At 39.5% G+C, this 13,034-nt stretch overlaps 1 protein-coding gene across 10 annotated transcripts; it reads left to right on the top strand.

Annotated features, from left to right (window-relative positions):
• The first annotated feature begins 1,901 nt into the window (after positions 1–1,901).
• On the top strand, positions 1,902–8,266 carry gp9 (glycoprotein IX (platelet)). Of its 10 annotated transcripts, none has more exons than XM_048606223.1 (6): positions 1,902–2,229; positions 2,343–2,595; positions 3,118–3,278; positions 4,138–4,185; positions 7,206–7,360; positions 7,512–8,266. In XM_048606223.1, the coding sequence occupies exons 5-6, from the start codon at positions 7,278–7,280 to the stop codon at positions 8,263–8,265; spliced, it is 837 nt and encodes a 278-aa protein (XP_048462180.1). In that variant the 5' UTR covers positions 1,902–2,229; positions 2,343–2,595; positions 3,118–3,278; positions 4,138–4,185; positions 7,206–7,277; the 3' UTR covers position 8,266. The 10 variants fall into 10 exon arrangements, with proteins under 10 accessions (XP_048462180.1, XP_048462177.1, XP_048462183.1 ...); XM_048606220.1 differs by having other exon boundaries at positions 4,138–4,294; XM_048606226.1 differs by having other exon boundaries at positions 2,322–2,595; positions 4,138–4,357.
• The last annotated feature ends 4,768 nt before the right edge of the window (positions 8,267–13,034 follow it).

Genomic DNA, 13,034 nt, shown 5'->3' with positions numbered 1-13,034 from the left:
CATACAAACTGATGTTTTCCCAGCCACCATCAGTTCTGAGGAAGGGACACTGGACCCGAAACATTAACTCTTATTTTTTCTTCATAGATGCTGCCAAACCTGCTGAGCTTTACCAGCAACTTCTGTTTTTGTTCCTGATTTATGGCATCCTCAGTTCTTTCAGTTTTAAAATGAGCATCATTATCTATTGCCAAACTGCTGCTTTATTGCCATACCCACGCACGTTAATTTTGTCCAAAATAATCATTCAATGTCCTTTCGAATTCCTCAATTGAACCTGCCTCCATAACCCTTCCAAGCAGCGTATTCCATATTCTAACTACTTGCTGAGTGAAAAGATTTTTCCTCACTTCACCCTTGCTTCTTTGGCAGACCACTTTAAATTGATAAGTCTTGTTCTTATTCCTTTTATGACTGAGCACAGTTTATCCTTCTCTACTCTATCCACCCACTCATGATTTTATAATCCTCTTTCAAATCTCCTCTTTATCTTCTTTTCTCCAAGAATGTCACAACTTATAGAGTCATAGAGTTGCACAGCACGGAAACAGACTCTTCAGTCCAAACAGTCCATGCCTAACTAAACCAGTCCCACCTGCCTGCCCTGGCCCATATCCTTCCAAACCTTTTATATTCATATATCTATCCAGATGTCTTTTAAACATTATAATTGTACCCGCATCCATCAGTCCCTTAGGAAGCTCATTCCACAGACGAACCACCCTCTATGTAAAAAATTGCCTCTTATGTCCTCTCACATTAAAAATGTGCCCCCTAGTCTTGAAATCCCCTATCCTAGGGAAAAGACATCTATCATTAATTCTATTGATGCCCCTCATTATTTTATAAATGTCTATAAGGTCGCCTCTCAACCTCCTATGCCCCAGTGGAAGAAGTCTCAGCCTATCCAACCTTTCTTTATAACTCAAACATTCCACACCTGGCAACATCCTGGAAAATCTCTTCTGAACCCTCTCCAGCTTGATAATATCCCTCCTATAACAAGGTGATCAGAACTGGACACAATATTTCAGAAAAGCACTGTTCCTAAAACAACTTGCTACTCAGTGGGTATTTACTGAGAGACTAGCATCCCCGATGCCCAAGCCACATTTAAAAGGCCATGATGCAACCAGGCGAGCAGTGACATTCCAAAGCTGCCCTAGTCAGTAAATAAAAACCGAAAGATCTGCGGATGCTGCAAATCAGGAACAAAAACAAAGTTGTTGGAAAAGCTCAGCAGAACAGAGGAGGAAGGATCACTGGACCCGAAACGTTAACTCTGTTTTTTCCTTCACAGATGCTGCCAGACCCGCTGAGCTTTTCAAGCAACTTTGTTTATTTTTGCCCTACTCAGTGATGGACACAGTACAAAGATATCATATAAGTGGAAGTTGGCGCCACAATTCTCTGACAGGGACTTGGAGGTCCTAGAGTTGGGGCTGATGCAGAGGTGGGTATTCCATTCCCAGAGGACCAGCAGAGAAGGTCACAATGCCAGACCCTGGCAGCCTGGTCTGAGCTTGCCACCCAGGTCGGTGCAGTCTCCAGGGTGTGGAAGAGCGGGTGACAATGCCGCAGGAAGTTCAGCAGTCTCCTCTGTTCCACCAGCGTGAGTGCCACACTCTTCTCTCTACTACCTTACACTCACTCTATCTCTGCTACTGCACCCACCTCCCTCCAAGGCTCAAGCTGTACCGCTCCTACTGTTGTCTGCAACATTTTCTCTCACTCGCTTTCAAACTCCCTAACCTCCCACAATATTAATGCTGCATGGCCTCTACACTGCCTGCTCAGTACCCATGAACACCTCACCACCCTTCAACCAGGAGCAACAGTACTAAAAACTCTACCAGACAGTAATAAAAGCTCACTCAGTCCCTCCCTTTATCTCATTTGAGGAGATAACAGTTCAGGACTGGGCCCAGACTGTTGGAGGGGTGGCCAACATCAGACTCCTCACTCCCTACACAGAGATAATCCTGTTCCCGTCGCTGATCACAATTCGTGTAGGTTCCTGAAACACCCGACTAATTCTGCCTGGTGTCTGAACTAGCGAGTGGAAGGCTGTGAGAGGAAAACCCATGGAACAGGAAAGGGGCCATGAGTCACTAACTTAATTTTAATTCTGCTGGGTTATAGGAGTTTAAATCTTTCCTTTTGTACTTTTTGCAGTAAATTGATGTGTTTCACCATTGTGGTGTGGACTAAAACATTCTTAATAATTTGGTAAGTACCTTTTTTTAAAAAATGGAGCAGACTGACAATCTCAAAAATATAAACACTCAAGTGAAATTCCTGAATCTAAATTCTGGCCCAAGTTGTACTTGTGTCTCCTCCAGAGGATGACTTTCGCTGGAAATGGTCTGAAAGAAGAGAAAACCATCATGCAATGGGGTTCTTGAACACAAACTTAAAATATCTCACTGGCAAATCAACCAAAAAGTCTAATGGCTAGGATCTTCAAAACTAAATATGATAAACTACACCCACAGTTATTCCAACTGCATGGGACAATATGTGGATAAGGATAAATTTGAGACAGACAAAGTGGATAAAGAAAACAGTCTGCCATATTTCTTGGAATAGGTATTGGTATGTTGATTTTAAGAATAGATTTTTCTGTGATGCTGTTGCATATGTTACGTCTTAAATCTAAGAATCCTGTGTCTCTCTGTTCCTGCATCAAATCCATCATTAGCTTTTTCATGAATGTTCTAATTTCTTTTAAACTTCTGCATGACAATTTCATACGTATACTTAATACTAGATAAGCAGAGTACTTGGCCACCCCATAATTTAGACACTTTTAAAATTTGTATGTTGTGTTTTACATCAATTATAGAAACACAAAAATATGTTAGCCCTCATATTTTAACCCTGGTAATAAAATGTGAGCGATTCAAGCTATTTCTTAAAGCTAGGCGGTGGTTAGGCATGTTAGTTAAGTAGCTGTTATCTTCTCAAAACATTTGGTTTCCCCTCCATCATGTGACATGCTTAGCATAACCGCACATCAAAGTGCTGCAGCTGCCTGATCATATTAGTGATTAAAAAATGTTTGTTGTACAGCTGTCAATTAGAATAGCCCTTAATTATTTGTACTTGGTCACGTAGACACATGATTGCGGACAACTAATTGAATCTACTGCTTTGTACTGATCTGGAAATATCACTGAGAAGCAGATGTCGACCACTGGGGAGATGCCAGTTCTCCTATTTCTGAAGCATGCAGAAAAATAATTCAACAACTTTGCAAATTTATATAAGATGTAAAGGTAGGTATGTTAATTTTCTGAAGTTTGTGCTATTAAGAAAATTTCACTTATAAATAGCACTATTGAAACTGTCATTTATGGATTATCACTGCTCTAATTTAGGTTTTGAAGGTGAAGGTTTAATTTGATGTTGAAATTAAAAAGTTAGTTTAGCCCATTTACATTATTGTAATGAGTAGGTTGAACCGCTAGAAAATTATGTCTTGGAAATTCAGGATTGCCTTTGTCTCGGCTTGTGTGGGGTGCTGGGTTCAATTCCTCTACCACAGAAGCCTTCAATATTTAGTTTTATGTCTCATATTCATATTGCAGGATAACTACAAAGTCCAATAGGCAACTCACTGACATGTTTCTGTATTATAATCTCACCCCTTGCATCATTGATTCTGTCAGCACAACTCACTCTGTCAGGTAGTTTCACCGAGGGGCAATTAGTCTGTGTTAGAATCATATGGTATTGACTCTGTAACTTGCTATTTGCTAAGATAACTAGAAAGGAAGGTACTTTTTGGCTATTCCGTCGGGTCTCTGAGAAAAGCTCTTGTAAACGTTTTTCTGAATCTTTTCAGCAGAGATGTGCAACCCTCTGCAAATGTCTAATACTAGCAACCCCTTTGCAATAGCATAATCTCCAATTGACTGATATGAATGCCACAGGAGATGCAGAAAGATATTTAAAATATTGTCCTGTGTTGAGCCAAAATTCAAATTGACATCAAATAGTTTGGAGGTAAAGGAAGGTAAAGGAAACCTTCATCTTCTGTAAAATATTGACATTTTCATACTTTTAGACATCTGTTATTAGAAAAATTAATAGTTTATTATTTTCCATCAAATTACTATCTCTTTACCTTTGTAGATTCAGAAAATGCTAACTGTTCTCTCAGTGACTCAGCAAACTTATCAAGTAAGCAAGCTACCAAATAGCTGGGAAGTCTCACAGCGAATTCAGTTTGTATTAAGTTCATTGATCTCTGTCGGATTGGTAGAAGGAACAATAATTAGTTTTCCTTGAGGTAAGAAAATAAGACAGTACACCAAGCAACAAATTTTGCCGCAAAAGATGTTTATGGTTTGAGGTGAGCAGTTGCAACTTTTCAAGTGTTGGAATTTTTTTGGCAGCTTGCTATATGTAAAAATAAATGCCACATATGATAATAAGATTTTTGATATTGATTTCTAGTTTTCAACATCCAGTTAGAAAAGCAAATCACGGTTAAACTAGTCTAATTTATAAAATTGTTACAGATGAAGAAAACCATTTCCACCACTTTTAATGTCCACTCTGAACAATCCAGAAGACTGGAAAATGGTCAAGATTCAAAATAATTGCAGCTTCACCCCATTCTCCAAATTCTGAATTGTCAAACACAATTTTTGGCTGCATATGGATATCAGAGCTGGCAAAAAGTAGATGCAAAACAGAATGGCAAAATAGTATTTTCGCTAATTTGGATACATTATCCTTAAAGAAAACATCAAAGCAAACGAAGCATTCAGATAAATCTTTTACTTACTTCTTTTGGCCGCAGCCTCCTGCAATCATATTGGCTGCTGTTCTCCTGAAAATTTTGTTTGGAAAGTACAAATGAACCAATTTTGGAAAGGGATCCAAGATAAGCATTAAAACTCTGAATAAAGATCTTATGGTGCAGTGGTAGCATCCCCACCTCTAGACCAGAAGGCTGGGTTCAAATCGTAACTGCAATGGAAATGTGTCATAAAATGTTTGAACAGGTTGTCTAAAAATATTATAACCCTGTTTTGCATGGGTAATAGGTCTAGCTCCTGTTTAAAACAGGCACCCTGATCTTTATAGCTTGCAGCACACACCTAACATAGGATGAGAGTGTGCAGAACACATATTCATTCAGCATTTGTTTTTACTTGAAAAATGGGTGCTGCACAATCTAATTCTTATCTCTTATGCCTTATACCGAAAATATAGTTGGTGGTAAGTAACTGATGGTTACTGCTGATGGTAGCTCATTTAATATCTAAATCAATTCAAGTTGTCTATAATTGTCACTTCCAGGCTAGAAAATCTCTGAATCAATGAAGTAAATTTAACTTGTTGAAAAATATGCTGACTATGGAGCTCTACCATGTGGCAAACATTACTTTCTATTGATAATAGTAATGTTTATTTTTATGGCACCTTCAAAGTAATAAAATGTCCCAAGGCACGTCATAGGAACATTATGTAGAAAATTTGACGCCAAGTCACTGAAGAAGATATTAGAGTAGAGGAGGTTGATTTTAAGGAGCATTTTAAAGAAGCAAAGAAATGTTTTGTGGTAGAGAGCTTTAGGGACGCAATTCCAGAGCTTACAGTTTTGTCATCTGAAGGCACTGGTAGAAATGGCAGAGCTATTAAGGATGCTCAAGAGGCCAGAATTAGAGGAGGACAGATATCTTGGAGGCTACAAGTTACAAAGGGATAGGCCATGAAGGGATTTGAAAATAAGGATGTGAAATTTAAAATCAAGGGTTTGATCAACTGGGAGACAAAAAAAAACATCAGTGAGCATAAGTGCGATATGTGAGCAGGTGCATGTTAGAGGGTTTAGGATGTCCTAAAGGTTACAGATGGAAGAATATGGAAAGCCAGCCAGAATTGTGTTGAAACAAACAAGTCTAAAAATAACAAAGGCATGAATGAGGGATCCAGCACCAGATGGACTGAGACTGGGACAGAGTGGGTTGATGTAATGGAGATGGAAGTATGCAGTCTTAGCGATGGCATAGGTAAGTGTTTGGAAGTACATCTCAGAGTCAAATATGTCATCAAGATTGTCACTAATCGGATTTAGCCTCAGACAGCTGTCAGGGCAGGAAAGGATTCAGGGCAAGGGAACAGAAATTCTAACAGGAAACAAAGACAATGATTTTGATCTTCCTAAAAGTTAATCAAAGAAAAATTCTGCTCATCTAGTACTAGATATTGGACAAAAAGCCTGGCAATTTAAATACAGTTGAGAGATTGTGAGAGATGATGGTGACATAGCAAATATATTGAAAATGATGCTGTGCTTTTGGACAATGTTACCAAGGCGCAGTATGTAGATAGAAAAGGCTAGATCCTTGTAGACATAAGAGGTTACCAAGCCAGAATGGGAAGAAAAGTGATTCTCTGCTGCTGTCACATAGATAAGAATGGCACCAAGCGAGTGTACTCCCATGAAAGTGAACAACATTGGAAAGATACTGGAAGCGGATGCAATGATGCAAAACGTTTATGGCAGCACAGTGGTTCAGTGGTTTGCACTGGTGCCTCATAGCGCCAGGGATTCATTCCAACCTTGAGCGACTGTCTGTGTGGAGTTTGCACATTCTCCCTGTGTCTGCGTGCATTTCCTCCAAGTGCTCTGGTTTCCTCCCACAGTCCAAAGATGTGCAGGTTAGGTGGATTGGCCATGTTAAATTGCATGGTATATATAGGTTACGTGGGTTAATGGGAAATGCAGGGTTACAGGGATAAAGTGGGTCTGGGTGGGATGCTCTTCTGAGGGGCAGTGTGAACTTGATGGGCTGAATGGCCTGCTGACTTATAAAATTATAACAGGAATGGACAGGGTGGATGCAGGGAAGATGTTCCAGATGGTGGGTATGTCCAGAACCAGGGGTCATAGTATGAGGATTCAGGATAGACAATTTAGGACAGAGATGAGGAGATATTTCTTCACCCAGAGAGTGGTGAGCCTGTGGAATTCATTACTACAGGAAGTAGTTGATGCCAAGATATTGAATGTGTTCAAGAGGTGACTGGATAAAGCACTTGGGATCAAAGGTTATAGGGAGAAAGCAGGATTAGGCTATTGAGTTGGATAATCAGCCATGATCGTGAAGAATGGTGGAGCAGGCTCGAAGGGCTGAATGGCCTCCTCCTGCTACTATCTTCTATGTTTCTATGTTTCCACACTGTAGGGATTCTATGATGATATCAAATGCTGCAGGCTGGACACGAAGGATAGCTTATCTTTTTGACAGTCACACAGGATGATATTTGTGTCTTTGATAAATGGTAAATTACAAAACACAGGAACTAACTTTGAGTCTGTACTACATAAGATCAAAAGAAGGTAAGTCCAAATGGTTCACATTTTTTTTGATATATTGACATTTGTAATTTGCTCTGTACAAAAATCTGCATATAAAGGAAGTTTTATATATTATTTAATATAAATACTGTTTGCTGATATAATTCTTTCTCTTTGATTTATTTATTTTCAGGATGCTGGTTTCCCCAGGATTAGCCATGCTATTTCTCCTGAGGTCTTCCAATGCTGAATTATGTCCAGAACCCTGCAAGTGCAAATTTGTTTCTCAGGGTATGATAATTAATTGCAGCTCCAGAGGTCTACAGGAATTGCCATTTATTCCAGAAAATACAACAGAGCTTTATTTACATAATAACATTCTAACTACAGTTGCTCCAGGAGCCTTTGACAAATTGCAGAATCTGCAGGCTATTAGCCTCCATAACAACATCTGGAACTGTGATTGCCATATTGCATACCTCAAACAGTGGCTGCAGAACCCACCAACAATAGTTCAGCCTAATGTCACCTGTTTCACACCTATTGCTGTTAGAAAGAAGCCTGTGGCAGAACTAAGAGGACTGGAATATTCAAGGTGTCATTCATATAAGCGACATCAATGCCGTGACTTATACTTCAAAAGCATCGCTCTTTGTCTTCTCCTTTTGCTTTTCCTCCTTCTGATGTTGTTTTCACTCATCAATTTCAAATCGAAAAGCTACGTATTTACTCCAAATATTGGACTTAAAGAATCTGATCTCATTCCTTCAGTGGAGCAAAGAACGGCAAAGAGACGTGTACAAAATGAGAGGACTCAGGATTCAAGTATTGAATCATCGAATGATGAGTTAATAGAGAAACCTTTTATCTGTGACAGTATGGAAATTTTGCCACAGATATTATGTACACTGCATGCAAAGCATAACATTAAAATTAAATTGCAGTGAGGCAACTGTGTGTTTTTATATGACATATGCATTGATATTTTAATCTGAAATCTGTATATATTTCTTTTAGAGAAGTGAAGTCTGTGATGTGTAATTTCCCAGCATCTGAGCTAGAAGCTCCATGTTCAAGTCCCACTCTGGGACTTGATGGACATGTTAGATAAGAGTCATAACGTAGCCAAACCAGTTGATACTCAGCCTGAAAATCTTTCCAGTATGCCTATGGCATGTAGTAAGAGCAGAAGAGTTTCCTGTCAGCCAAAATCTTTCCTGGGGCAGCTATAGTCCAATGGCTTCTTCATGGGCAAGATCTTGACATTCTCCATGTCAACCATCCTCTGTGGTTCAAGGGTCTGCTAAGAAAAATAATTTACTCTGTTTATTTTTGGGTTCTAAGCATGAATGGGAAGGCTAACATTTATTGCCCTTTCCCAATTGCTGTAAGAAGGTGAGTTACTTTTTCTGAACTGCTGCAGTCATTATGCTGTGTATATACCCGCACTAGTGTTACAGATTTCACTGATTTTAACTCAGCGGCAGTAAAGGAATGGCAATATAGTTCCAAGTCAGGGATGTATGTGAATTTAAGGAGATCTTTCAGATGGAGGTATTTCCATACCTTTACTTTGCTTGTTCTTCTAAGTGGTAAAGGTCATAAGTTTTGAAGTTGCTGTGAAAGGAAGCTTGGTGATTTGTTGCAGCACATTCTGTTAGATGACATTCCACTTCCACTGTGCACTAGTGATGGATCCAGCAAGTGTATCAAGTGTGGTGGAATGTCAATCAACTGAGCTTCTTTCTTATAGCACAATGTCAAGCTTCCTTACTGTCATAGAGTCCGCAAGTTGTAGAATTATACAGTGCAGAAACAGACCCTTTGGTCCAACCAGTCCATGCCGAACATAATCCCAAACTAAACTAATTCCACTGCCTGCTCCTGTCCCTTATCCCTCCAAAGCCTTCCTCTTCATGTACTTATCAAAATGTCTTTTAAACATTGTAATTGTATCTACATCCACCACTTCCTCAGGAAGTTCATTCCACACACAAATGATCCTCTGTGTAAAAAATTGCCCCCATGTCTTTTTTAAACCTCTCTCCTCTCACCTTTAAGTGTGTCCCCTAGTCTTGAAATCACTAAGGAAAATTTTCTAAGGAAAAGACAACTAGCATTAACTCTATCTATACCCTTCAGTAACTTGACTCATCCTGACGAGTGAAAAGTATTCCTTCACATTCTTGAATTGTCCTTTGGATTTATGACTAGGACTTGGGAAATCATGGGGTGAGTTATTCACTGCATAACTCCCAGCCTTTGACCTGCTCTTTTTACCATAGAATGGCTAGACAAGTTTACATTCTAGTTAATGGTGAACTCTGGGATATTGATGTTAGGGGACCAACAATGGTAATGCCATTGATCATCAAGGAGAGGTGGTTAGATTCTGTCTTGTTGGAGATAGTCACTGCTTAGTACTTGTGTGGTGAGAATGTTACTTGTCCCTTACCGGTTTAAACCTGGTGGATTGTCCAGTCTTGTTGCATGTGGGCAAGACTGCTTCAATATCTTCACTTGCAAACTCTATGCAATCATCAGAAAACACCCTTATTTCTGACCTCAGATAATAAGAATGGCCGATGCTGGCGTCAGAAATAACACAGTGTGGAGCTGGAGGAACACAGCAGGCCAGGCAGCATCAGAGGAGCAAGAAAGCTGACGTTTTGGATCGGAACCCTTCTTCAGAAAAATCTTCAGAAAATACGTCAGCTTTCCTGCTCCTCTGATGCTGCCTGACCTGCTGTGTTCCTCCAGCTCCATACTGTGTTATCTTTGTTTAGGACCTGACTTCTTGTCCCTGTGACTAAAAATCAGGGTCAAGTCGAACAGTTGACAGAATGACAGATGGAAGATCTAGTTGTAATTAGTTAGGAATAACTTTAGAATAGATCCATAATGTTGAGGTAAAGACATTTGCTTATGGGTAAAGTGTAGGCAAATTCACATAGACTAACCTATAAATATGAAAATTGCTTTATTGAGCAGTTCCACATGTCATGATGCTTCCTTTTCTACAACTCACGAAAGTGTGAATGGATTCTTGTTGCCCTACATAGCAGAAATAGCAACAATTCCACATCTTTCTTTCTCAATTCTGTTACACAGATGAAAGATAGAGAGTTGAAAAATTGGAGGAAAATATGGAAAAATGCAAACACCAAACCAACAATGACGTTAAGAAGCAAGCATTTGATTTTTATTGCATCTAAAGGTAATTCAGATGTTAGAAAAAAATAGCATTAGTTACTAGATTATATCCCAATAATTGTTAGCTCAATTTGATATTTAATTCTAACAGTCCAGTGGATTTGCGTTTCCATCAGTGCATTTTTTGCAAGGTTGCAGCTATTTTGCATGAAGTTCTTAAATCACAGTAATGGTCTTTAAATAGATACAATGGTAAAAATATTTAGATAATGAAAGAAAAATGGACACATAAAAGGGAAGAGGAAATACTTTTTAAAAAGCCAGAAAGATGTTTAATGATAAAGAATTTATTTTATAAATAAGTAGCTGGGCTGCATGTTGATATTGTCAAGCATTGTACTAATTATCAAATGAAAATATTTTGGAAGGAATGGAACACCGAAGGTTGATAGAAAACTCTTTTTTTAAAAATGAATCTGTGTAATATTTCATTAAAAGATTTTTTTATGGATGGATGTAACAACAGAGAAATATATCTACTGTTGGAAATTTAGTGCACCACTTGAATGACCCTTCTTTAGAACTGGTTGTAGCTAGAAAGAGGTTGGTATATATGCTGAAGATGAGATGGGGGAGAGGGGAGGAGTGATCAATAAACAAAAAAACTGAAGAACAGCACACGCTGGAAATCAAACACAAAAACAGAAGGGTTCTGAAGAAGGGTCACTGGATTTGAAACACTCACTCTGCTTTCTCCCCACAGATGCTGCAAGACCTTTTGAGTTTTTCAAGCAAGTTGTGTCTTTATGAGGAGTAAACAATAGGTGGAGACAGAGCCCAAAGAGAGAGAAAAACAGTTGAGCAGACAGAGGAGTGGGTAAAGGTCAGCTTGGGAGAATGAGCTGGTAATGGGGACTCTTACTAGTTAACAATTGTTGTGTGTGGTAGCAGCTCCATGTGATGACAAAACCTGGTGTGTGGGGGTTTGGGTAAGGACATGGGAGAAGGTGCTCGTGCCTAAAATGATTGAACTTGACATTGAGCAGTGAATACAGTAGACTAGATTGAGTTGGGTGCAGGTAATTCACTTCTTTGGTGGTGTGATCAGAACATAATGCAGAAAGAAATGTACTTTGGAGTACTTTTGCTTCTAAATATTCTACAGATTATTTGTATCTTAGATTAGGTTTTAAACCCTAGTGCTTCAAGTTATTCCCAATGGTGATACTCAACACTGGAACAGTATGAAAACAATGTGAAAAAGTCAGAGTAAATTCCATGCTTTTCTACCTTATCTCTCAGTGGAAGTAGATTAGAAAAAACCTACTGGGATGTCATGGGACACTACAACCATTGCCTTGCCATATTTTGCCAATGGCAGGTTTGGAGGTGGATGGCCCATCTGACATCGGACCTAATAAGGACCTTAAGTTTTCAAGTAATCGTCTTTAAGAAGAACTTTTCCTGCCACCATTTTACTAGCAAATAGAGGGTCCTGCCATTGGCAAGACCAGCAGATTAACCCTGGCAGCCTCACTCTGGGTTCAAGTAGGGGATTTGATAGGAGGAATTTGATACTCTCCTGTTATGCTTGAAGAAGCCCTCTCTGGGCTTTTGATCAAAATCACTTCACCCCTTGCTGAGGTCTATTAGGGACACACAGGAGGGACCACCTCACTCAGCATAACTCTGGGTCTGAATGTTCCACATTTGGAGCCAAAGTCAGCATGGTTTTGTGCATTGGAAATTGTGTCTCACAAACCTGGTTGAGTTTTTTGAGGATATGACCAAAAAGATAGATGACAGCAGAGTAGTAGACGTTGTCTACATTGACTTTAGTAAAGCTTTGGCCAAGGTTCCACATGGTAGACTGGTTAGTAAAGTTATATCACATGGGATTCAGAGAGATCTTGCATATTGGTTTCAAAATTGGCATGATGGTAGGAGACAGAATGTGGTTGTGGAGAGAGATAGTAGGAACTGCAGATGCTGGAAGATCTGAGGTAACAAGGTGTAGAGCTGGATGAACACAGCAGGCCAAGCAGCATCATAGGAGCAGGAAGGCTGATGTTTCGGGCCTAGACCCTTCATCAGAAATGGGTTGTGTTTCAGACTGGAGACCTGTAATGAGCAGTGTGCCGCAAGGATTGTGCTGGGTCCACTGTTGTTTGTAATTCATATAAAGGATTCAGATGAGAATTTAGGAAGTATGGTTAGGAAGTTTACAGATGACACCAAAATTGGTGGTATAGTGGACAGTGAAAAGGGTTATCTAAGATTGCAAAGGGATTTTGATCAATTGAGCCAATGGGCTGAGGAATGGCAGATGGAGTTTAATTTGGATAAATGCAAGGTGCTGCATTTTGGTAAGATGATGGTAGACTCTGGATATTGTTGTTGAACAGGGAGAGCTAGGGTTTCAGGTCATAGTTTCTGTGAAAGGTGGTTAAGAAGGCATTTAGCACATTTGCCTTCATTGCTCAGACTATTGAGTTGGCTCAGGCTATTGAGCTACTTTTGAGGTACTGTGTACAGTTCTGGTCCCCCTGTTATAGGGAGGATA

This window comes from Rhincodon typus, chromosome 16 (assembly GCF_021869965.1).
Source record: "Rhincodon typus isolate 14 chromosome 16, sRhiTyp1.1, whole genome shotgun sequence".
NCBI lineage: Eukaryota > Metazoa > Chordata > Chondrichthyes > Orectolobiformes > Rhincodontidae > Rhincodon > Rhincodon typus.
Note: the sequence above shows the minus strand (reverse complement) of the source record. Positions and strands in the feature narration are given on the sequence as shown.